General features: G+C 45.8%; 1 protein-coding gene across 1 annotated transcript in view; it reads left to right on the forward strand.

Annotated features, from left to right (window-relative positions):
* The window catches only part of LOC124804977 (acetylcholinesterase-like), a 115,600-nt gene that overhangs the window by 29,028 nt on the left and 60,611 nt on the right, over window positions 1–25,961 (forward strand). The window contains exons 3-4 of the mRNA XM_047265368.1: window positions 3,482–3,616; window positions 10,244–10,508. Of these exons, the coding sequence (XP_047121324.1) occupies window positions 3,482–3,616; window positions 10,244–10,508 (400 nt within the window). The remainder of the gene's footprint in view (window positions 1–3,481; window positions 3,617–10,243; window positions 10,509–25,961) is intronic.

The following is a 25,961-nucleotide window of genomic DNA, read 5'->3' on the forward strand; positions in this document are numbered from 1 at the left end:
GAACTGTAGCCTGGGAATTTGCATTTTGCAAGCAAAGGCTTGAACGACTGAGCCGCGCGGTGTGGGTTCGCGGTTAGAGGCGCCATGTCACTGACTGCGCGACCGCTCCCGCCGAAGATTCGAGTCCTCCCTCTGGCATGGGTGTGTGTATGTTGTTCTTAGCGTAAGTTACCTTAAGTAGTGTACGAGTCTAGGGACCGATGGCCTATGCAGTTTGGTCCCTTAAGAAGTCACAAATATTTGAAAATTTTTGAACGACTGAGCTATCGAGATTGTTGTTGTGGTCTTCAGTTCTGATACTCGTTTGATGCAGCTCTCCATGCTACTCTATCCTGTGCAAGCTTCTTCATCTCGCAGTACCTACGGCAACCTACATCCTTCTGAATCTGCTTAGTGTATTCATCTCTTGGTCTCTCTCTACGATTTTTACCCTCCACGCTGCCCTCCAATACTAAATTGGTGATCCCTTGGTGCCTCAGAACATGTCCTACCAACCGATCCCTTCTTCTAGTCAAGTTGTGCCACAAACTCCTGTTCTCCCCAATTCTATTCAATACCTCCTCATTAGTTATGTGATCTACTCATCTAATCTTCAGCATTCTTCTGTAGCACCGCATTTCGAAAGCTTCTATTCCTTTCTTTTCCAAATTATTTATAGTCCATGTTTCACTTCCATACATGGCTACACTCCATACAAATAATTTCAGAAACGACTTCCTGACACTTAAATCTATACTCGATGTTAACAAATTTCTCTTCTTCAGAAACGTTTCCTTGCCATTGCCAGTCTACATTTTATATCCTCTCTACTTCGACCATCATCAGTTATTTTGCTCCCCAAATAGCAAAACTCCTTTACTACTTTAAGTTTCTCATTTCCTAATCTAATTCCCTCAGCATCAGCTGATTTAATGCGACTACATTCCATTATCCTCGCTTTGCTATTGTTGACGATCGTCTTATATCCTTTCAACACACTGTCGATTGCAATAAACTGTTCTTCCAAGTCTTTCCCTGTCTCTGACGGAATTACACTCCTGGAAATTGAAATAAGAACACCGTGAATTCATTGTCCCAGGAAGGGGAAACTTTATTGGCACATTCCTGGGGTCAGATACATCACATGATCACACTGACAGATCCACGGGCACATAGACACAGGCAACAGAGCATGCACAATGTCGGCACTAGTACAGTGTATATCCACCTTTCGCAGCAATGCAGGCTGCTATTCTCCCATGGAGACGATCGTAGAGATGCTGGATGTAGCCCTGTGGAACGGGAACGGGATACATGCGGACGTGCATTGTCCTGTTGGAACAGCAAGTTCCCTTGCCGATCTAGGAATGGTAGAACGATGGGTTCGATGACGGTTTGGATGTACCGTGCACTATTCAGTGTCCCCTCGACGATCACCAGTGGTGTACGGCCAGTGTAGGAGATCGCTCCCCACACCATGATGCCGGGTGTTGGCCCAGTGTGCCTCGGTCGTATGCAGTCCTGATTGTGGCGCTCACCTGCACGGCGCCAAACACGCATACGACCATCATTGGCACCAAGGCAGAAGCGACTCTCATCGCTGAAGACGACACGTCTCCATTCGTCCCTCCATTCACGCCTGTCGCGACACCACTGGAGGCGGGCTGCACGATGTTGGGGCGTGAGCGGAAGACGGCCAAACGGTGTGCGGGACCGTAGCCCAGCTTCATGGAGACGGTTGCGAATGGTCATCGCCGATACCCCAGCAGCAACAGTGTCCCTAATTTGCTGGGAAGTGGCGGTGCGGTCCCCTACGGCACTGCGTAGGGTCCTACGGTCTTGGCGTGCATCCGTGCGTCGCTGCGGTCCGGTCCCAGGTCGACGGGCACGTGCACCTTCCGCCGACCACTGGCGACAACATCGATGTACTGTGGAGACCTCACGCCACACGTGTTGAGCAATTCGGCGGTACGTCCACCCGGCCTCCCGCATGCCCACTATACGCCCTCGCTCAAAGTCCGTCAACTGCACATACGGATCACGTCCACGCTGTCGCGGCATGCTACCAGTGTTAAAGACTGCGATGGAGCTCCGTATGTCACGGCAAACTGGCTGACAGTGACGGCGGCGGTGCACAAATGCTGCGCAGCTAGCGCCATTCGACGGCCAACACCGCGGTTCCTGGTGTGTCCGCTGTGCCGTGCGTGTGATCATTGCTTGTACAGCCCTCTCGCAGTGTCCGGAGCAAGTATGGTGGGTCTGACACACCGGTGTCAATGTGTGCTTTTTTCCATTTCCAGGAGTGTACAATGTCATCGGCATACCTCAAGGTTATTATATCTTCCCTTTGGATTTTAATTCCTACTTCAAATTTGGTTTCCATTACTGCTTGATCAATGTACAGATTAAATAAAATCGGGGATAGGTTACAACCCTGTCTCACCACTGTTTCCCTTTCACGTCCCTCGACTCTTATAACTTCCAACTGGTTTACAACTCGCCCTCACAGCACTGCCAATGAACCTGTTGCGTACGTAGTTCCGCGTAGTCAGTGCGTACACAACTTTCCCACTAGAGCGCGCCCCGCTAAGCACAACAGCGCAGGCGCAGCGCTCGTCTGCCTCCGCACTACGAGATGGCGCTGCCATATAGACGGACCAAATTCTGCTTCCGCCAATCCGCGTATTAATATGTAACGCAGCCAATGAGATTGCTGCTAACGTAGAACCTTTTCTCCTCACGGAACACACTCGCGCAGAGATACATGGACGCGCGAGGTATTATAACGAGTGTACAGACCTCCGATTAGTCAGTCTGCATTTGTCTGCACCAGTCTGTACCAGTCTGCATTAGTCTGTACGGGTTCTACATTTGTCTGTACCAGTCTATAGTCAAGTTTCAGTCTGCGCCTAATAAGATTACCATATTCCTGTACATAGCCATGAAGATACATGTATAGACACTTTTGTCAAGTATCAGAGATATATGTGAGAATAATATTAACGTACCAATACCAAAGGAACTTCAGACTGTCAATTTTAAATAGCATCCAGCACCAAGTTAAGTAATTTTTATGCTTGTTGTTATTTTAATAAATGTGTGTGAAAATTAATCAAGTTCGGTTTAAAGTTGGTCTCCGTCAATCTGCTACTCTAAGCATGCAAGTGGCCTTTCTATCGTCTGACCTAACGGCAGAAGATAAACACGCCACGATAAGACCACGAGACATATTGCTGACACTCGGCTACTTCGTTAGAGTAACAAGTCAAATAATCTGATGGTGTGTGTACTGAAGGTCTTACAGTACGCACACCACAGAACCATTGTTTCAGAACACTTTCGGTCTCACGTAGATTCCATGCAACGACGCCTCCTCACTTTTGTCAAGGTGAAAAGAGCTACTATGCGCTGCTGCGTATGTGTTTCTAGCTCTTTTGACCGTGAGTGTGTAAGTTGACTCAAGTGTCAGAGAAGTAACACAAAGCCTCTGGTGTCCTCACAGGGAGAAGACGTGTACGCGACGGTGGAGCAGGGCATGCTCAGAGGCGCCGTAGTCACCAGCGAGCTTGGCCAGCAGTATGCCAGCTTCAGGGGAGTGCCGTACGCGGAGCCGCCGGTAGGGGAACTGCGTTTCCAGGTGAGCGAGAGCGCAGCACTGTCGGTGCTCGGCAAAGCACACGGTAGTCAAACGCTTGGGAGAACTAATTATAATTACACGATAAGATACATTGCAAAAAAGTACAGAGGGTAAGTCTAATTGTACACTTCTGGCCATTAAAATTGCTACACTAAGGAGAAATTCTGATGATAAAACGAGTATGCATTGGACAAATATATTATACTAGAACTGACATGTGATTACATTTTCACGGAATTTGGTTGCATTGATCCTGAGAAATCAGTACCCAGAACAACCACCTCTGGCCGTAACAACGGCCTTGATACGCCTGGGCATTGAGTCAAACAGACCTTGGATGGCGTGTACAGCTACAGCTGCCCATGCAGCTTCAACACGATACCACAATTCATCAAGAGTAGTGACTGGCGTATTGCGACGAGCCAGTTGCTCGGCCACCATTGACCAGACGTTTTCAATTGGTGAGAGATCTGGAGAATGTGCTGGCCAGGGCAGCAGTCGAACATTTTCTGTATCCAGAGAGGCCCATACAGGACCTGCAAGATACGGTCGTGCATTATCCTGCTGAAATGTAGGGTTTCGCAGGGATCGAATGAAGTGTAGAGCCACGGGTCGTAACACATCTGAAATGTAACGTCCACTGTACAAAGTGACGTCAATGCGAACAAGAGGTGACCGAGACGTGTAATCAAAGGCACCCCGTACCATCACGCCGGGTGATACGCCAGTATGGCGATGACGAATACACGCTTCCAATGTGCGTTCACCGCGATGTCACCAAACACGGATGTGACCATCATGATGCTGTAAACAGAATCTGGATTCATCCGAAAAAAATGACGTTTTGCCATTCGTGCATCAGGTTCGTCGTTGAGTACACCTTCGCAGGCGCTCCAGTCTGTGATGGAGCGTCAAGCGTAGCAGCAGCCATGGTATCCGAGTTGATAGTCCATGTTGCTGCAAACGTCGTCGAACTGTTCGTGCAGATGGTTGTTGTCTTGCAAACGTCCCCATTTGTTGAGGCAGAGATCGAGACGTGGCTGCACGATCCGTTACAGCCATGCGGATAAGATGCCTGTCATCTCGACTGCTAGTGATACGAGGCCGTTGGGATCCAGCACGGCGTTCCGTATTACCCTCCTGAACCCACCGATTCCATATTCTGCTAACAGTCATTGGATCTCGACCAACGCGAACAGCAATGTCGCGATACGATAAACCGTAATCGCGATACGCTACAATCCGACCTTTATCAAAGTCAGAAACGTGTTGATACGCATTTCTCCTCCTTACACGAGACATCACAACAACGTTTCACCAGGCAAGGCCGGTCAACTGTTGTTTATGTTTGAGAAATCAGTTGGAAACTTTCCTCATGTCAGCACGTTGTAGATGTCGCTACTGGCGCTAACCTCGTGTGTATGCTCTGAAAAGCTAATCATTTGCGTATCACAGCATCTTCTTCCTGTCGGTTAAATTTCGCGTCTGTAGCACGTCATATTCGTGGTGTACCAATTTTAATGGCCTGTAGTGTAGGAAGTGATTTTATAAAGTTATCTGAAACAGTATGGGGAGGACAGGTAAGCCGACATAAAGACGGCTGAATTGGCTTAAACGTGGAGGAGAGGGGCTCCCAGTTCTGAGTGAACTGGAGTGTTATCAGTTACGGCATTTCCCTTACAAACCACGAAACCCTCACGAAATTTTTTTATAGTCTCATAATACTAGATGGAAACGAAAATTAAAAACCAGCAATAGAAAAAAGGAGTATGGAGAAAATGCTGTTGAGAAGAAACAAAAATAACAAAAAATGTCACATTAACCACCGAAATTCCAGGGGGTGGATACTTTATGTCAACCTTTCCAAAATATTGTACTCAAGTAATTTTACATTTTAAAACTCTGAAAAATATATTTATTGTTTTTAATGAAGTCTTCTACCAGATTCCACAAATGTTTTAAATACTTCGGATAAACTTAATCCAAAATTTATGTCGTAGTAGTAGCTTTGACTTTTCACAATAAATGTCATATTCCATACATTCAAGTGCAGGACCCTACTTACACATCAACATCTCTTTAAAAACTATGTTGTAAGTAAAAGTAAACAACAATCAGCGAAATACGTATATTAAATTTTTCCTAGTGGACATAAAATGCACACCCTTTTGTAGTATACTTTTTTGAACGTGCGTTGGTATTTCCAAGAGTGTGCTAAAAGACATTTTCAGCTGACAACTGAAAGACAGAATTCGTATCTCTATAACCGCACATGGTGTTGTTACACACCATTCGTTTCAGAAGGTCTTAATTCCTAGAGAGAAAATCCTTTCGTTCTTGAAATGTCACTCTTTTTTCCTCTCTTCTAGAGCAGAAAATGCTATTTTCTCTTTGGGATTGATGCATACTGGTTGCAGAAATTGCAAGCAACAATGGGCTTTCCTTCGTATACATACAAACGGTAAACTACTGTCGAAATTACCTCTGAGAGAATTTTGGACGGGTGACGAGTCGTATACTGATCCCATGTTTATGTTGTGCTGAGAATCCGTGCGTCACAGAGATGGACCGGTACCTTTCTGCAGCTCGATAAGGTCTGTACGGGAAAGAGGCAGAGAATACAGTACACTGTTTTGGCACTTGTGTGTTAAGTTCGCCGGCCGGAGTGGCCGAGCGGTTCTAGGCGCTACAGTGTGGAACCGCGCGACCGCTACGGTCGCAGGTTCGAATCCTGCTTTGGACATGGATGTGTGTGATGTCCTTAGGTTAGTTAGGTTTAAGTAGTTCTAAGTTCTAGGGGACTGATGACCTCAGAAGTTAAGTCCCATAGTGCTCAGAGCCATTTGAACCATTTGTGTTAAGTTCACATCCATACTGACTAATAACAATAATAGCAGACTAAACGTAGATTTAAGTGCTATAATGATTATCATAAAGATCTACTGCTAGAAAATAAAAGTAAATACGTAGCCACAATGTTAATAAACTCTACTAACACTGGCTTAGCTGTTTGGAAAGTAATAAATAGCTTTAAGGATTGTAAGGATAAATTAACTAGTGGTCTAACTATAAACCATAAAGGGTGTGTCATGAAATGCAAATATCAGATCGCAAATATTTTTAATGAGTACTTTTCGTCTGTCGGAAAATCCGCCAATACATTAAAATATACAAAATCAGAAGGCTATGATGGATTGTGTATCAATATACTGAAAAGATGCATAGACAACATACATGATTCCATGGCCAAAGCAGTAAATGATGTAATTGCATCAGGTTGTTTCCCAGATAATCTAAAGATAATACAAGAAACCTCAATTCACAAGGAAAGTGATAAACATAAAAGTGAAAACTACCGCCCTATTTGGGTCTTACCCGAATTTTCTAAGGTAGTTGAAGTTATTTATACTAGACTAATGACATTTCTGGGTCAACACAATTTAGTATTTGGAAACAACAATGGCTTTATTAGAAACAAGTCAACTTTAGTAGCCGCAGCACAATTAATAGAAGAAATAATAAAATCCATAGAGAAAAAGGAGTATGTTACTGGAGCATTCCTTGATCTAGAAAAAAGCTTTTGATTGTGTCAACATAGCCATATTACTTGAAAAGCTGTGGAACTTGGGTATTAAAGGAGTTGTCTATGAGTTAGTAAAATCGTATATGATCAATAGAAAACAATTTGTCTTGCATAAGACAAACATTGGGTTTTTTAAATCCAAAATTACTGATATCGAATACGGAGTGCCTCAAAAAAATATTGTATTCAAACGATACCTCAATTGCGTGCAAACACAAAGCCTATGACAGTCTGAAGGTGCTGCGCAATAGTGTAACCAACGAAATAGTCAATGAAATCCATCAAAATGTAAGCGCTTCAAAGACTGCAATAACGGAGTGTAACACAAGGAAACAAATTCTTGGGAATCACAATTGAGAACAACCTCAAATGGGACATGCATATAGATTCCCGAGCCTCTAAGCTGTCAAAGAATGTATTTGCCATAAACACGATTAGCAAATATTGTAAACATATGTGTGTACTAAAAGCTGCTTATCAAGCACTATTCTCATCAAATGTCAACCATGCTGTAGAAATATCTGGTGCAACAACTCAAGCAACCTAAGCGCGTTATTAACACTACGAAAAAAATTATATGAATTATTTGTGCTGCTAAACCTTGGGCATCATGTTGGAACCTGTTCCCAAAATTAGGTGTGCTTATCATTGTAGGTGTATACATATTGAAAGTTATATTACTCGTGAAAACAATAGATTCAAATTTCAACTGTGACCTGCACCAGCATGATACAAGACAAAAATACAGGTACCATGTAAATAGCTACAGAACAGCTTTATATTTAAAAATGCACTTCATGCTGGGCTGAAGCTAGCCAATGCCCTTCCAAAATGTTTCACAGGCCTTCCTACTAACACATTAAAAGACCAGCTAGAAAGAATTGTAACTAAAAATCGTTTTTACTCCCTAGCTGAGTACTTCATCTTGAGGAAAAGTGCTTTGTAAGTGTGTTAAGCTCATAGTTTTAAGTAACTCACATCCGATCTATGTATTGCGTTCTCCTACGTACTCGTATTTCTCGCGGAAAGACTATTAAGATAAAATAAGAGAGATTCGAGCCCACACAGAGGCCTACCAGCAATCTTTCTTCTCGTGCACCAGGAGTAAAAGAAGGAAGTAACATCGTTATAACATCTTTATTTGTGTATTACCAAACATAAAATGCATCAAGACGTAAAATTTGTTAATACCTAACCTAACCTAACCTAACCTAACCAGTTTGTAACTTTTATACTGACGTATTCAGAAGAATAATCTGCATGGTGTCCTGAAACTGTTCAAATGGTTCAAATGGCTCTAAGCACTATGGGACTTAACATCTGAGGTCATCAGTTCCCTAGAACTTACAATGCTGGCCATTAAAATTGCTAAGCCACGAAGATGACGTGCTACAGACGCGAAATTTAACCGACAGGAAGAAGATGCTGTGATAAGCAAATGATTAGCTTTTCAGAGCATTCACACAAGGTTGGCACCGGTGGCAACACCTACAACGTGCTGACATGAGGAAAGTTTCCAACCGATTTTTCATACACACATAGCACTTGACCGGCCTCGCCTTGTGAAACGTTGTTGTGATGTCTCGTGTAAGGAGGGGAAATGCGTATCAACACGTTTCCGACTTTGATAAAGGTCGGATTGTAGCCTATCGCGATTGCGGTTTATCGTATCGCGACATTACTGCTCGCGTTGGTTGAGATCCAATGACTGTTAGCAGAATATGGAATCGGTGGGTTCAGGAGGGTAATACGGAACGCCATGCTGGATCTCAACGGCCTCGTATCATTAGCAGTCGAGATGACAGGCATCTTATCCGCATGGCTGTAACGGATCGTGCAGCCACGTCTCGATGCCTGAGCCAACAGATGGGGACGTTTGCAAGGCAACAACCATCTGTACGAACAGTTCGACGACGTTTGCAGCAACATGGACTATCAGCTCGGAGACCATGGCTGCGGTTACCCTTGACGCTGCATCACAGACAGGAGCGCCTGCGATGGTTTACTCAACGACGAATCTGGGTGCACGAATGGCAAAACGTCATTTTTTTCAGATGAATCCACGTTCTGTTTACAGCACCATGGTGGTCGCATCCGTGTTTGGCGACATCGCGGTGAACGCTCATTGGAAGCGTGTATTCGTCATCGCCATACTGGCGTATCACCCGCCGTGATGGTATGGGGTGCCATTGGTTACACATCTCGGTCACCTCTTGTTCGCATTGACGGCATTTTGAACAGTGGACGTTACATTTCAGATGTGTTACGACCCGTGGCTCTACACTTCATTCGATTCCTGCGAAACCCTACATTTCAGCAGGATAATGCACGACCGCATCTTGCAGGTCCTGTGCAGGCCTTTCTGGATACAGGAAATGTTCGACTGCTGCCCTGGCCAGCACATTCTCCAGATCTCTCACCAATTGAAAACGTCTGGTCAATGGTGGCCGAGCAACTGGCTCGTCACAATACGCCAGTCACTACTCTTGATGAATTGTGGTATCGTGTTGAGCTGCATGGGCAGCTGTAGGTGTACACGCCATCCAAGGTCTGTTTGACTCAATGCCCACGCGTATCAAGGCCGTTATTACGTCCAGAGTTGGTTGTTCTGGGTACTGATTTCTCAGGATCTATGCACCCAAATTGCGTGAAAATGTAATCTCATGTCATTTCTAGTATAATATATCTGTCCGATGACTGCCCGTTTATCATCTGCATTTCTTCTTGATGTAGCAATTTTAATGGCCAGTAGTGTAGAACTACTTAAACCTAACCAACCTACGGACATCACAAAAATCCATGCTCGAGGCAAGATTCGAATCTGCGACCGTAGCGGTCGCGCGGTTCCAGATTCAAGCGCCTAGAACCGCTCGGCCACACTGTCCAGCCCTGAAACGGTATTATTTCCAATGATTGTATTTGATTATTGGATGTTGTATAAATATTATTATTATTGTCATTATTATATTATGAATGGTGATGAGAGTGATGTTTGCTGTGAGCTTGGGAGACGCTGTGTTAACGGCGCCGCCGTGTCCCCACAGGCTCCGCGGCCGGCCGCCTCCTGGAACGGCAGGCGCGACGCGCTGCAGCAGGCGCCCGCCTGTCCGCAGACCACGGGGCGGGTGACGTCAGAGGACTGCCTATACCTGAACGTGTTTGTGCCGCTGGGCGCCGCTGCGGCACCCGTGCTCGCCTGGATACCCGGAGGCGGTTTCAGGGTGGGCACCAGCGAGTACGAGGGACCCGACTTCCTGGTCGCCGAGGGGGTCATCCTAGTCGCCTTCAACTACCGGCTCGGAGCGCTGGGTAAGTACACTCCTGGAAATTGAAATAAGAACACCGTGAATTCATTTACCCAGGAAGGGGAAACTTTATTGACACATTCCTGGGGTCAGATACATGATCACACTGACAGAACCACAGGCACATAGACACAGGCAACAGAGCATGCACAATGTCGGCACTAGTACAGTGTATATCCACCTTTCGCAGCAATGCAGGCTGCTATTCTCCCATGGAGACGATCGTAGAGATGCTGGATGTAGTCCTGTGGAACGGCTTGCCATGCCATTTCCACCTGGCGCCGCAGCTGGACCAGCGTTCGTGCTGGACGTGCAGACTGCGTGAGACGACGCTTCATCCAGTCCCAAACATGCTCAATGGGGGACAGATCCGGAGATCTTGTTGGCCAGGGTAGTTGACTTACACCTTCTAGAGCACGTTGGGTGGCACGGGATACATGCGGACGTGCATTGTCCTGTTGGAGCAGCAAGTTCCCTTGCCGGTCTAGGAATGGTAGAACGATGGGTTCGATGACGGTTTGGATGTATCGTGCACTATTCAGTGTCCCCTCGAAGATCACCAGTGGTGTACGGCCAGTGTAGGAGATCGCTGCCCACACCATGATGCCGGGTGTTGGCGCTGTGTGCCTCGGTCTTATGCAGTGCTGATTGTGGCGCTCACCTGCACGGCGCCAAACACGCATACGACCATCATTGGCACCAAGGCAGAAGCGACTCTCATCGCTGAAGACGACACGTCTCCATTCGTCCCTCCATTCACGCCTGTCGCGACACCACTGGAGGCGGGCAGCACGATGTTGGGGCGTGAGCGGAAGACGGCCTAACGGTGTGCGGGACCGTAGCCCAGCTTCATGGAGACGGTTGCGAATGGTCCTCGCCGATACCGCAGGAGCAACAGTGTCCCTAATTTGCTGGGAAGTGGCGGTGCGGTCCCCTACGGCACTGCGTAGGATCCTACGGTCTTGGCGTGCATCCGTGCGTCGCTGCGGTCCGGTCCCAGGTCGACGGGCACGTGCACCTTCCGCCGACCACTGGCGACAACATCGATGTACTGTGGAGACCTCACGCCCCACGTGTTGAGCAATTCGGCGGTACGTCCACCCGGCCTCCCGCATGCCCACTATACGCCCTCGCTCAAAGTCCGTCAGCTGCACATACGGTTCACGTCCACGCTGTCGCGGCATGCTACCAGTGTTAAAGACTGCGATGGAGCTCCGTATGCCATGGCAAACTGGCTGACACTGACGGCGGCGGTGCACAAATGCTGCGCAGCTAGCGCTATTCGACGGCCAACACCGCGGTTCCTGGTGTGTCCGCTGTGCCGTGCGTGTGATCATTGCTTGTACAGCCCTCTCGCAGTGTCCGGAGCAAGTATGGTGGGTCTGACACGCCGGTGTCAATGTGTTCCTTTTTCCATTTCCAGGAGTGTAGCAACGACTACTCTTCCAGTCGAGTCAGTACTGGTTTCAGTCTGGTTCCTCCGAGGCTACAAACGTTCCAGTGTTACTGAAATGATTATTTTGATTCGATACCTGTTGTACCACTATCAGCAAGAGTTAATCGAAAATGTAGTACATGATAAAGTTCGAGTCGCTAGGCCGCGTCATTCCCACATCTGCATTAACGCCTATAGTCCGCAAGCCACCTTACGGTGTGTGCCGGAGGATACTTGGTGCATCTACATCTACATCTACAACTACATGGATAATCTGCAAATCACATTCAAGTACCTGGAAGAGGGTTCATCGAACCACCTTGACAATTCTCTATTATTCAAATCTCGTATAGCACGTGGAAAGAATGAACATATATCTTTGCGTACGAGCTCTGATTTCCCTTACTATATCATGGTGATCGTTCCTCCTTATGTGGGTCGGTATCAACAAAATATTTTCGCATTCGGAGGAGAAAGTTGGTGATTGCAATTTTCTGAGAAGATTCCGACGCAACGAAAAACTCCTTTCTTTTAATGATTTCTAGCCCAAACCCTGTATCATTTCTGTGACACTCTCTCACATATTTCGCGGTAATACAAAACGTGCTGCCTTTCTTTGAACTTTTTCGATGTGCTCCGTCAGTCCTATCTGGTAAGGATCCCACACCACGCAGTAGTATTCTAAAAGAGGACGGACAAGCATAGCGTAGGCAGTCCCGTTAGTGTCCTGCCAATAAAACGCAGTCTTTGGTTAGCCTTCCCCACAACATTTTCATTGTGTTCCTTCCAATTGAAGTTGTTCGTAATTGTAATTCCTAGGTATTTAGTTGAATTTACAGCTTTCAGATTAGACTGATTTATCGTGTAACCAAAGTTTCACGAGTTCCTTTTAGCACTCATGTGGATGACCTCACACTTTTCGTCATTTAGAGTCAACTGCCATTTTTAGCACCATTCAGATATCTTTTCTAAATCGTTTTGCAGTTTGTTTTGATCTTCTGATGACTTTATTAGTCGATAAACAACAGCGTCATCTGCAAACAACCTACGACGGCTGCTCAGATTGTCTCCCAAATCGTTTATATAGATAAGGAACAGCAAAGGGCCTATAGCAATACCTTGGAGAACGCTAGAAGTCACTTCTGTTGTACTCGATGACTTTCCGTCAATTACTACGAACTGTGACCTCTCTGACAGGAGATCACAGATCCAGTCACATAGCTGAGACGATATTGCATACGCACGCAATTTCACTACGAGCCGCTTGTGTGGTACAGTGTCAAAAGCCTTCCGGAAATCCAGGAATACGGAATCGATCCGAAATCGCTTGTCGATAGCCCTCAACACGCATGTGAATAAAGAAGTAGTTGTGTTTCACAGGAACGATGTTTTCTAAACCCATGTTGACTGTGTGTCAACAGACCGTTTTCTTCTAGGTAATTCACAATGTTTGAACACAATATATGTTCTAAAATCGTGCTGCATATCGACTTTAACGATATGGGCCTGTATTTTAAGGGATTACTCCTGCTACATCAGTTTCACTTCCGCCTTTTACTCTTTCGCTCGCGTGTGGTTGACGAGAAGACCGTTTGCTGGTAAGCTTACGTGTGGTCTCGAATCTCTCTAGTTCCATCTTGATCGTCTTCTCGCGAGGTATACGAGTAAGTAGGAGGAAGCAACATGTTGGGTGACTCTTTTAGGAACGAATCCCAACGGAACTTTAATAGCAGACCACACCTCTTGCAGCGTCTGCCAGTAGAGTTGATGAGATCTTCGTGACGCTTTCACGCTTGCTTAATGAACCTGTAAGGAAACGTGCTGCCCTTCTTTGGATCTTCTCTGTTTCCTCTATAGGTCCTATCTGGTAAGAATCCCACACTGACGAACAATATTCAAGTATTGATCAAACAGTTTTGTAAGCTACTTCCTTAACTGATGAATCACATTTCCTGAGGATTCTTCCAGTGAATCTGTCTGGGACTTGCCTCGCGACTAATTTTATGTTGTCGTTCCCCTTCATATCGACCCGTTCCTAGTTATTTTATGGAGGTAACTACTTCCAGTGTCCGCCTGGTTAGCTAAGTGGTAACATGCTTGCCTCCCATGCACTGGGCCCCGTGTTCGATTCCCGGCCGGGTCGGAGATTCTCTCCGCTCGGAGACTGGGTGTTGTGTTGTCCTCATCATCGTTTCATCCTCATCATCGACCGCAAGTCGCCCAGTGTGGCGACGACTGAAATGAGACTTGCACTTGGCGGCCGAACCCGAATGGGACATCCCAGCCAACAATGCCATACGATCATTTCATTTCAACTACTTCCAGTGGTTGTTCTGCAATTTTGCGGTAGTAAAAAAAAACGGTATTTCTGTCTCCGTATTCGTAATACGTTGTTTTTGTTTATGCTACGGGTCAACTGCAACTCCCTGCACCAAGCATCGATCCTCTGCAGATATTCTTGTCTTTCTACAATTTGATAGCTTCGCGACATCTCTGTATACAATAGCATGCTGCGTGAAAAGCCACGTGAAACATCTGACGTTATCCACTAGGTCATATATACACTATGTCATTAAAAGTATTCGGACACTGACAAAAACATTTTCATATTAGGTGCATTGTGCTGCCACCTGCTGCCAGGTACTCCATATCAGCGACTTCAGTAATCATTAAACGTCGTGGCAGAGCACAATGGGACGTTCCGCGGAACTCACGGACTTCGAACGTGGTCAGGTGATTGGGTGCCACTTGTGTCATACGTCTGTACGCGAGATTTCTACACTCCTAAACAATTCCTAGGTCCACTGTTGTCGATGTGATAGTGAAGTGGAAACGTTAAGGAACATGTAGAGCACAAAAGCGTACAGGCCTACCTCGTCTGTTGAGTGACAGAGACCGCCGACAGTTGAATAGGGTCATAATGTGTAATAGCCAGACATCTATCCAGACTATCACATCCAGACTATCACACAGGAATTCCAAACTGCATCAGGATCCACTGCAAATATTATGACAGTTAGGCGGGAGGTTAGAAAACTTGGAATACATCTTCGTGCGGCTGCTCATAAGCCACACATCACAATGGTAAATGCCGAACGATGCCTCGCTTGCTCTAAGGAGCGTAAACATTGGACGATTGAACAGTGGAAAAACGTTGTTTGGAGTGACAAATCACGGTACACAACGTGGCGATCCGATGGCAGGGTGTGGGTATGGCGAATGCCCAGTGAACGTCATCTGCCAGCGTGTGTAGTGCCAACAGTAAAATTCGGAGGTGGTGGTGTTATGGTGTGGTCGTGTTTTTCATGGAGGCGGCTTGCACCGCTTGTTGTTTTGCGTTGCACTATCACAGCACAGGCCTACATTGATGTTTTAAGCAGCCGGCCGCGGTGGTCTCGCGGTTCTAGGCGCGCAGTCCGGAACCGTGCGACTGCTACGGTCGCAGGTTCGAATCCTGCCTCGGGCATGGATGTGTGTGACGTCCTTAGGTTAGTTAGGTTTAAGTAGTTCTAAGTTCTAGGGGACTGATGACCACAGCAGTTGAGTCCCATAGTGCTCAGAGCCATTTGAACCATTTGATGTTTTAAGCACCTTCTTGCTTCCAACAGTTGGAGAGCAATGTGGGAATTGCGATTGCATCTTTCAACGCGATCGAGCACCTGTTCATAATGCACGGCCTGTGACGGAGTGGTTACACGACGATAAAATCCTTGTAATCGAGCTGGCTGCACAGAGTGCTGACCTGAATCCTATAGAATACCTTTGGGATGTTTTGGAACGACGACTTCGTGCCATGCCTCACCGACCGACATCGATTCCTCCTCTCAGTGCAGCACTCTGTGAAGAATGGGCTGCCACTCCCCAAGGTTTCTGAATGAACGTATGCCTGTGAGAGTGATAGCTGTCATCAAGGCTAAGGGTGCGCCAACCATATTGAATTCCAGAATTGCCGATGGAGGGCGCCAGGAACTTGTCAGTCAGTTCCAGCCAGGTGTCCGGATACTATAACACTCTCCTGGGGCACAACCGGAGCTACTTTTACCTCTTAATTGTTCTCTCCATCCAGAATGACATGCTGTGTTCTGTTTTCAGAAACTCTTCAATACAGTCACACAGTTGGTCTGATATTCCATACGGTGGCGGTACGTAACTGTTCCGAATGTCTTCCAGACATCAAAAGAACACGGCATCTACCTGGGCGCTTTTGTCCACTGCTTCTTGGTTCCTCTTCGAACTTCAATACTTCTCGATGTTTCGAACTCTCTTCTCGGGCTTTCAGAATTCACTGGTACTACTGGATGGCTGAACGCTATCGTAAGACTGTGTCGCGTTCACTTACAATAGGATATTTACCCTCGGTTTTTCGGAGGAAGAGTTACTGGGTAAGAAAAGTGAGCGCGACACGGTCTTACGAGAGCGTCCAGCCACCCTGGGACACCAGTGGAATTCTGAAGAAGATTCCAGCAGAGGGTTAGAAATATCGAGAATTGAAGAAGTACTACTACTGCTAATCCTTGGCGCTACAGCCCTTGTAGGGCCATGGCCTCCCGGACAACCTCCGCCCACTCTTCTCTGCTGACTGCCTTGGCTCTCCATCTTCTCACTCCCATCCTTCTCAAGTCCTCCTCCCCGTTGTCTCGCCATCTGATCCTTTGTCTGCCCTCATACGACGTCCACCGGGTTTTACTTTGAAAACTTTCTTGACTGTGCTGATATCCACCATTCTTTCTACGTGTCACAAGCAACGTAGCCTATTACTCTTTGTTTCAGTCACGATATCTGGGTTGTTGTACAATTCTCTGATCTCCTTATTATTTATGATTCTCCAAAAATCTCTGACATTCATTGGCCCGTAGATTTTCCTAAGTATCTTCCTTTCCCATCTCAGCAACAACTCCTCATCGTTTTGTGTCATAGTCCAGGTCTCCGAACCATAAATCACCACAGGTCTAACTACTGTACGATACCCCGTCAGCTTCAGGTTCCTACTAAGGCTCCTTGCTTCAAACACTTCAACCAGTGCAAAGTAGCTCCTGTTACCAGCTGCAATCCTTGCATGTGTTTCTTCTCTCATATCATTATTCTCACTTACCAGTAACCCAAAATATTTAAAGCTCTCACAGCGTTCATATTCTTTTCTGTTCAAAGTCATGCTTCTTTCTCCTTCACTATATCTTTTCCTAGATGTTAACATATACTTGATCTTTGACTGATTAATGGTAAGCACCATCTCCACACCGTATCTTTCTACTTCTTCGAGATTTTCTTCCAGGTCCTGTTGCATTCTGGATAAAAAATCAATATCATCCGGATATGCAGGCTCCTGAGTCACTCTACTAAACAGTGTTCTTGCAGGGTTGTTGCCTTGTGTCTTTCGCAGTACACTCTCCAAGGCGACATTGAGCAGAATGGTGGAAAGCACATCAGCCTGCCGCAGTCCTTGGTTAACTTCAAATGCCTTTGATAAAGTGCCCTCGATCTCTGCTTTGCATACCGTTCTTCTCAAAGTCATTCGGGAGGACGACGGTTCAATCCCGTCTCCGGCCATCCTGATTTAGGTTTTCCGTGATTTCCCTAAATCGCTTCAGGCAAATGCCGGGATGGTTCCTTTGAAAGGGCACGGCCGATTTCCTTCCCCATCCTTCCCTCACCCGAGCTTGCGCTCCGTCTCTAATGACCTCGTTGTCGACGGGATGTTAAACACTAATCTCCTCCTCCTCCTCCTCCTCAAAGTCATTTGAACCAATCTTGTCAGTTTGTTAGGGACTCCTGCCTCTTGCATTGCCTTCCAAAGCTGATCCCTTTTGAAAGCTTGTTTAAAGTCAATGAAAAGCTGGTGGACATCGTTGTTGTACTCATAGCATTTTTCAAGGGTCTGTCTGATAGTTAAAATCTGGTCTGTAGTGGATCTATTGGTTCTGAAACCACACTGGTAGTCTCCTAGATACTCTTCTACATATGTTCTTAACTGCCCATCCATGATATTTCCTAATACTTTATATACTATACAGAGTAATGCAATTCCTCTATAATTCCCGCAGTCAGCTTTGTTATGTTTCTTTTGTATAGGGCAGAGTATTGCAGTACGCCACTGTTGTCGCATATTTTCTTTCCGCCATATTCCCACTATAATCTCACGCAAAACTCTTACTAGTTTTTCTCCACCGTATTTTATCATTTCTGCTGTAATATTGTCTTCTCCAGGAGCTTTATTGTTTGTAAGAGTCTTGATACTAACTTTAACTTCTTCCAGTGTGGGTTCTGCTTCTGATCCCTGGTGCTCTTCAACTGTGTTTACTTCTTGCTCCACCTCTTCTGCCATACCGACATCAACCCCACCTTCGTTTTCCGATTCAGCATTCAGTAGTTCACTAAAGTACTTCACCCATCTGTCTAAAATCTGTTCAATGTCCTCTCCTGCCTGCTCTTCTGCTTTATTAACTCTATTTGTCAAGATAGTTTTATACTGTTGTACTGTATTTTCATCGTTTTGTAACTTGGTATCATCAAACCTTGGCATGATAGCTTTCTTGGTCTGTTTGTAATTGGCTATCCTCTATCTGTATTTGATTCTTACCCCAAATGATGATCACTGTCTCCATCTGCACCACGACAGTTACCCACCTCTAAAATATTTGAAGCATGTCGTCTACCTATGAGTATGTCATCAATCTGATTTTTTGTGATCCCATCTGAGAAGCTCCATGTAACATTCTTTATATCCTTCCTTTGCACCCCAGTGGTTTCAATAATCATGTTATTGTTCATGGCAAGATCAATTAGTCTGATACCATTATCATTAGAAACTTCATGCAGACTCTCCTTACCAGTTTTGCCACCCATGGTATTTCTTGCTCCAGTTGCTCATAGAATACATCTTTTTCCACCAACTCTGCATCTTCTGCTGGTGCATATGTTCATATGAAGGACATATTGAGGAAAAGTGCTTTCATTCGTGATACACAGATTCTTCCGCTAGCATGCTTAAAGTTCAATGTGGCAGCCTTTTGAGCATTATCAACCAGAAAACCTGTACCTCCATATCCTCTGCTGTAAAACAGTATGTGTGTCCCAGATGCTAATATTCCACTTCCTTTCCATTTCACTTCTTGTACTGCTGCCATCGTCACATTATATTTCTTCATTTCCTTTTTCAGGTTCTGTAGTCCTCCAGGGTTGTTCCGTGTTCAGTGTCCTCACATTCCATGTCGCTAAATACCAATTCGTGTTCCGTTTCCGCCGCCAAGACGGTTTATCCGTTACATCCATGCGGCTTTCTTTGTCCTTTTGTTCCGTAACAAGCTCTTTTTTTCCAGGGTGGCGTAGTTAGTCTCACGGCCCCCCCCCCATCTTGGATGGCCTGGATTTTTTTAGGGTTCACCCCCCTAGGACGGTTGGCTTCCTATGCCAATAGAGCAGCAGCCCCCCCCCCCCCCCCCCCCCTGCCCTGTGTTGCAGGACACACTTCGTCTGTCTCCTCCGTCGAGACCAATCCGGCTTGGATGACCCTGCCAGTAGCTATGCTACCGCCGGCACAGCTCTCGATGTGGTGGTGGTGGTGGTGGTTAGTGTTTAACATCCCGTCGACAACGAGGTCATGAGAGACGGAGCGCAAGCTCGCGTTAGGGAAGGATTGGGAAGGAAATCGGCCATGCCCTTTCAAAGGAACCATCCCGGCATTTGCCTGAAACGATTTAGGGAAATCATGGAAAACCTAAATCAGGATGGCTGGAGACGGCATTGAACCGTCATCCTCCACAGCTCTCGACTTCATCGGAGCACGCAAACCCTCCCGCCCGACACTGAAGGTGCCTACGGCAAGGCGGTGTCCCCTGGGAGGGAACTGAAGTACTACGAAGAAGAATATAATGCGTCCTAATGACTCAGGTTTTATTGTCAATGACAATGGCCAGGAAAACCTGCAGACTTAGACAATTTCTTAGTTTTGTAAGATACATCGGAAGTATCATATAGTGTTATGGAAAATAATTACCTTTAAGTACTGGGATAATGAGGCTATAAATGTGTGCAATATCTACACTGTACACAGGAAACACAAACGGAGTAGAAAAAATTACACACACTAAATAACCAGCATACCACATTCCACCAACATATACCAGTTTATCAAGCACGAGAGGCGTCCGGAAAATCGCGAAATGAAAATCCGATGAAGCTGTGCATAGATATTACTATTATGGACGTCGATCGTATTACGTCGCTCTTTGCATTTATAAGCGCACCATTAGCACTAATGATGTCTAGGAAATGGTGTCTTCCGAGAGATTTCTCCTGATTTCATGCAACGCCACATAACGTAACTGTCGCTCATTTCTTTCTTAGTGACAATTCTCGGCCGCACACTGCAGGCGCAATTAGGAATTTCCTGCAACTTTTTCGATGGGCAGTGTTCGATCACCCACCATAGAGCCCGGAAGTGGCTCACGTGAAGCGTTCGTTATGAAGACAACATTCTGGCACAAAAACGAAGCAGCAAACCAGCGTAGAGAGTTGGCGGAAAAGAGGCAGGCGGCTGTCATCTATGACGAGGGAACTGGAAATTTGGCACAACGCGACGACAAACGTCTAAGTCGGAGTGGTGACCATATAGAAAAATTGATGGAGACGTAGCTAATTGTCGGAGTTAAAACATCTATAATTTTCGCTGTGGTCTCCATTTCGTGACCGATCGGAAGCTACTTTCTGAATAACACTCGTACATACGCGCTACCTTGAAAATGTGTTTCTTGATATTATATGCGATGTGGTTCAGGTCTCATCATCCTATCTGTTGCCGGCTCTGGTGGCCGAGCGGTTCTAGGCACTACAGTCTGAAACCGCGCAACCGCTACGGTCGCAGGTTCGTATCCTGCCTCGGGCATGAATGTGTGTGATGTCCTTAGGTTAGTTAGGTTTAACTAGTTCTAAGTTCTAGGCGACTGATGACCTTAAAAGTTAAGTCCCATAGTGTTCAGAGCCATTTGAACCCATCTGTTCCTCTAGAGATTGTAATCCACATATTCCTTCCCTCACCGGTTCTGTGGATAGTCTTCCTCATTTCCTATCAAACTACTTAATTTTCAGCATCCTTCTTTAACACCACATCTCATACATCTCGATCCCTTTCTTTTCAGCTTCTCGCATGGTCCATGATTCTCTTCATAGTCCAGATGTACATTCTCAGAAATTTCTTTCACAAATTAAGACCGTTGTTTGATGTTAGTAGATTTCTATCGTGAGCAATGTTTCTTTTGTCTGTGCTAGACCCTTCCTTATGTCCTTCTTGCTTCGTCATGGGTTATTTTGCTTCGAAGTAAGCAGAATTCCTTGATTTCGACTACGACGTGTTTTTCGATTTTAATGTTAACTTTGTCGCTAGTCACGTTTCTGCTGCTCCTCGCTACTCTGACCCTCCTTCGTTTACTCGCAATCCATAATTTGTGTTCATATTCTGTATTGTTTAGACTGTTCAGTCTATTCAATAGACACTGTAAATTATTCATCACTTTCTTTGAGGACAGCTGTGCCATCAGCAGAAAATTCTCACGAGATGATACTGCCAACAGGTTCACACAAATCGACTCGCAACTGTGGTAGAGCCTTCTGTTACTTGTAATGGGTACGATATTAATGACATCCAGGAAAGCAATCAAATTCCGGAAACTTATTATCTCAAAGCAATCTCTGTTAAGATAATTCTTGTCCCACACTTATTGAGTCTCATTTTCACCGAAGAAGATAGTGTAGCTCCATTTGTTCTGTACTAAAAGCATCTTTATCTGATATAATCGTACATATTCCACTCTAGATCATGTCATATTTCAAATGTGAGAAGTTTTAGTGTCCCACTGCAGATAAAAGAAAATGTGAGTTCCGTAACCCTGTCTAGAAATTCATTTTTAATTCTTGTTGGATCACTGACATGGAAATTTTCGTCATTGCAAACGTGATTTTACAAGAACTAGAAACAGTTGTCGGACTGAATGTTTCCCTATTCTTCGCGCAGTTGAGAGCAACTGTGAGTTCACCCTTGGGTTAATGGGCTCTGTGAATATGATCTATAACGTAATCACATTAGGAGGAAGAGATTCTTGAGAGAAAGAAATATGTGAAAACATCATTCACAAGAGAGAAGTACATCTGTAAGTCACCGAACAATAAAAGGTCACAGATCTTGCCACAAATCAGAACACTCTTTGAGAGTTTTCCAGTTCACTCTAAATTTACTGTAGAAACAACACAAAGTTATTCATAACCATCTCTGGAGTTTTCTAAGACTAATGTGCGAAAACTAAAGGCCATACAGAAAGTAGAAACATATCAGTGGACAGAAAATCTCTGTAGCTATTAATTCACGATGCAGGTATTCAGTATAGCCACTCTTTGTGACGCTGCAGTCGTTGATATCGGTGGACGAACTAGGGCATGCAATTCATTGCTGCCCTGGGAATTGCAAAAATATCAACTCGCTTTGTAAATTACACTACTGGCCATTAAAATTGCTACACCACGAAGATGACGTGCTACAGACGCGAAATTTAACCGACAGGAAGAAGATGCTGTGATATGCAAATGATTAGCTTTTCAGAGCATTCACACAAGGTTGGCACCGGTGGCGACACCTACAATGTGCTGACATGAGGAATGTTTCCAACCGATTTCTCATACACAAACAGCAGTTGATCGGCGTTGCCTGGTCAAAAGTTGTTGTGATGCCTCGTATAAGGAGGAGAAATGCGTACCATCAAGTTTCCGACTTTCACAAAGGTGGGATTGTAACCTATCGCGATAGCGGTTTATCGTATCGCGACATTGCTGTTCGCGTTGGTTGAGATCCAATAACTGTTAGCAGAATATAGAATCAGTGGGTACAGGAGGGTAATACGGAACGCCGTGCTGGATCCCAACAGCCTCATATCACTAGCAGTCGAGATGACAGGCATATTATCCGTATGGCTGTAACGGATCGTGCAGCCACGTCTCTGAGTCAACAGATGGGGACGTTTGCAAGACAACAATCATCTGCACCAACAGTTCGACGACGTTTGCAGCAGCATGGAGTATCAGCTCGGAGACCATGGCTGCGGTTGCACTTGACGCTGCATCACAGACAGGAGCGCCTGCGATGGTGTACTCAACGACGAACTTGGGTACACGAATGGCAAAACGCCAGTTTTTCGGGTGAATCCAGGTTCTGTTTACAGCATCATGATGGTCGCATCCGTGTTTGGTGACATCGCGGTGAACGCACATTGGAAGCGTGTATTCGTCATCGCCATACTGGCGTATCATCCGGCGTGGTGGTGTGGGATGCCATTGGTTACACGTCTCAGTCACCTCTTGTTCGCATTGACGGCACTTTGAACAGTGGACGTTACATTTCAGATGTGTTACGACCCGTGGCTCTACCCTTCATTCGATCCCTGCGAAACCCTACATTTCAGCAGGACAATGCATGACCACATGTTGCAGGTCCTGTACCGGCCTTTCTGGATACAGAAAATGTTCGACTGCTGCCCTGGCCAGTACATTCTCGAGATCTCTCACCAATTGAAAACGTCTGGTCAATCGTAGCCGAGCAACTGACTCGGCACAATACGCCAGTCACTACTCTTGATGAACTGTGGTATCGTGTTGAAGCTGCATGGCCAGCTGTACCTGTACACGCCACCCAAGCTCTGTTTGCCTCAATGACCAGGCGTATCAAGGTCAGGTGTTGAGGTTATTACGGCCAGAGGTGGTTGTTCTGGATACTGATTTCTCAGGGTCTATGCACCCAAATTGCGTGTAAATGTAATCACATGTCAGTTCTGGTATAATATATTTGTCCAATGAATACCCGTTTATCATCTGCATTTATTCTTGGTGGAGCAATTTCAATGGCTTTCAATGGCCAGTAGTGTATATTCACTGGGTTGCCTATCTGCAGACGCGAACTGATTGTAGAGTGGATGGTATTTCTACATGTTCAGAAATACTGGCCCCCTGGTTGTTTACTTGCAACTACGTCACAGCGCGTATTACGAATCGAAACTTGGCATGAAGATATATCCGCTGATACAAGAAGTGGACAAAAGTGTGGAAGCAGTACGCATTCCACACCTAAAACGGAGTAAGAAGACGGAAGATATTTGACTAGGATTGGATAAATACAAGAACTGTATGCAGAATGAGATTTTCACTGTGCAGTGGAGTGTGCGTTGATATGAAACATCCTGGCGGATTAAAACTGTGTACCGGACCGAAACTCGAACTCGGGACCTTTGCCTTTCGCGGGTAAGTGCTCTACCATCTGAGCTACCCAAGCACGACTCACAACCCGTCCTCACAGCTTCAGTTCTGCCAGTACCTCGTCTCCTACCTTCCAAACTTCACAGAAGCTCTTGCCCGCGAAAGGCAAAGGTCCCGAGTTCGAGTCTCGGTCCGGCACACAGTTTTAATCTGCCAGGTAGTTTCAAGAACTGTATGGTTTTCCAGGGAATCTTATACAATTCTTTCTGTAAAATAGTGGGAAGTTCAAGTAACAATGATGGAGGTGAAAGGCGATCACACATCCCTCTCTCCAACGTAGACGGCAAAGGCTCAGTAATACTGACATTTGGTGACTGCGGTGGACGGGGGAAATGCGATACATCATCCTCGTGCTCAGGAAACCATTCCTCGACGATACGAGCTGTGTGGACAGAAGGCCTGTTGTCTAGGAACAAAGCGTCACCTGAGGAGCAAACAATTTACCTTGGGATGAACCTGATCAGCTAAAATGGGCACATAATCTTTGGCAGTAATGCGATCTTGCAAAAGGAATCATGAGACCTATGGAATACCACAATACGATGGCCGAGATCATCACTGAAGCCCGGACACTTGACGAATCGAGCTGTGTGAACAGGAGGCCTGTCGTCTAGGAACAAAACGTCTTTTAGGGCACGAACAATTTACCTTGGGATGAAGCAGATCAGCCAAAATGGTCATATAATCCTTGGCAGTACTACGACCCTGCAAAAGCAATCGTGGGACCTAATACCACAGTACGGTGGCCCAGGTCACCACCGAAACACGAACACCTTTCACTCATGGGGCGTAAACCCGACCAGAAGCAGGAAACAATGTGAAACAAGAGTAATCTGGCGAAATGGCAGCCCTCAAAAATGGATCAAATGGCTCTGAGCACTATGCGACTTAACTTCTGAGGTCATCACTCCCCTAGAGCTTAGAACTACTTAAACCTAACTAACCTAAAGACATCACACACATCCATGCCCGAGGCAAGATTCGAACCTGCGACCGTAGCGGTGGCGCGGTTCCAGACTGCAGCGCCTAGAACCGCTCAGGCACTCTGGCCGGCTGGCATCCTTCCATTGTTCCATAGTCCAGATATTATTCATTCAGTACCACAGTTTCGTATTAAAGCAACTTGTTTCACTGATGAGTTGTTTGGGATTTCCACCACGCCCCGCAATTTCCTTCGTGTTATTTTGTTGCTTACGTGGTTCACGATTGCGACATTCAGTTCTGCAGTGACTTTTGCAGCTGTCGATCTCTTATTTTTCGTCACAAACCTTTTCACTAATTGTCCGTGACGATCACTAACGCACATTTTCGACGACATTGTGACATGAAGTGATAAATCAAGACCCTAAGCTGTCGACAGGCGTTGATATACATCAACGGGGACAGCTTAAAATGTGTGCCCCGACCGGGACTCGAACCCTGGATCTCCTGCTTACACGGCAGACGCTTTATCAATTTCTTTAAATTTTTTTTGTTTAGTTGATCTCATTTTGTTCTATTTTGTTCGTTGAATTTGTTCGGGGCGGACGTACGATAACACCCGTTGAAGTTCTTCATTGATCCGTTTACTCAGTTTTTCACTACAGAGGGTAACTAACCCTCTGACCGAATACGCTGAGCTACCGTGCCGGCACACATCTGAGACACCGAGGGCACAGAGGACAGTGCGACTGCAGGGATTTATTCCTTGAACGCTCCCCGTGAGACCCACATTCCCAACTTATTGTCCAC

Source organism: Schistocerca piceifrons, chromosome 7, assembly GCF_021461385.2.
Source record: "Schistocerca piceifrons isolate TAMUIC-IGC-003096 chromosome 7, iqSchPice1.1, whole genome shotgun sequence".
Taxonomy (NCBI): Eukaryota; Metazoa; Arthropoda; class Insecta; order Orthoptera; family Acrididae; genus Schistocerca; species Schistocerca piceifrons.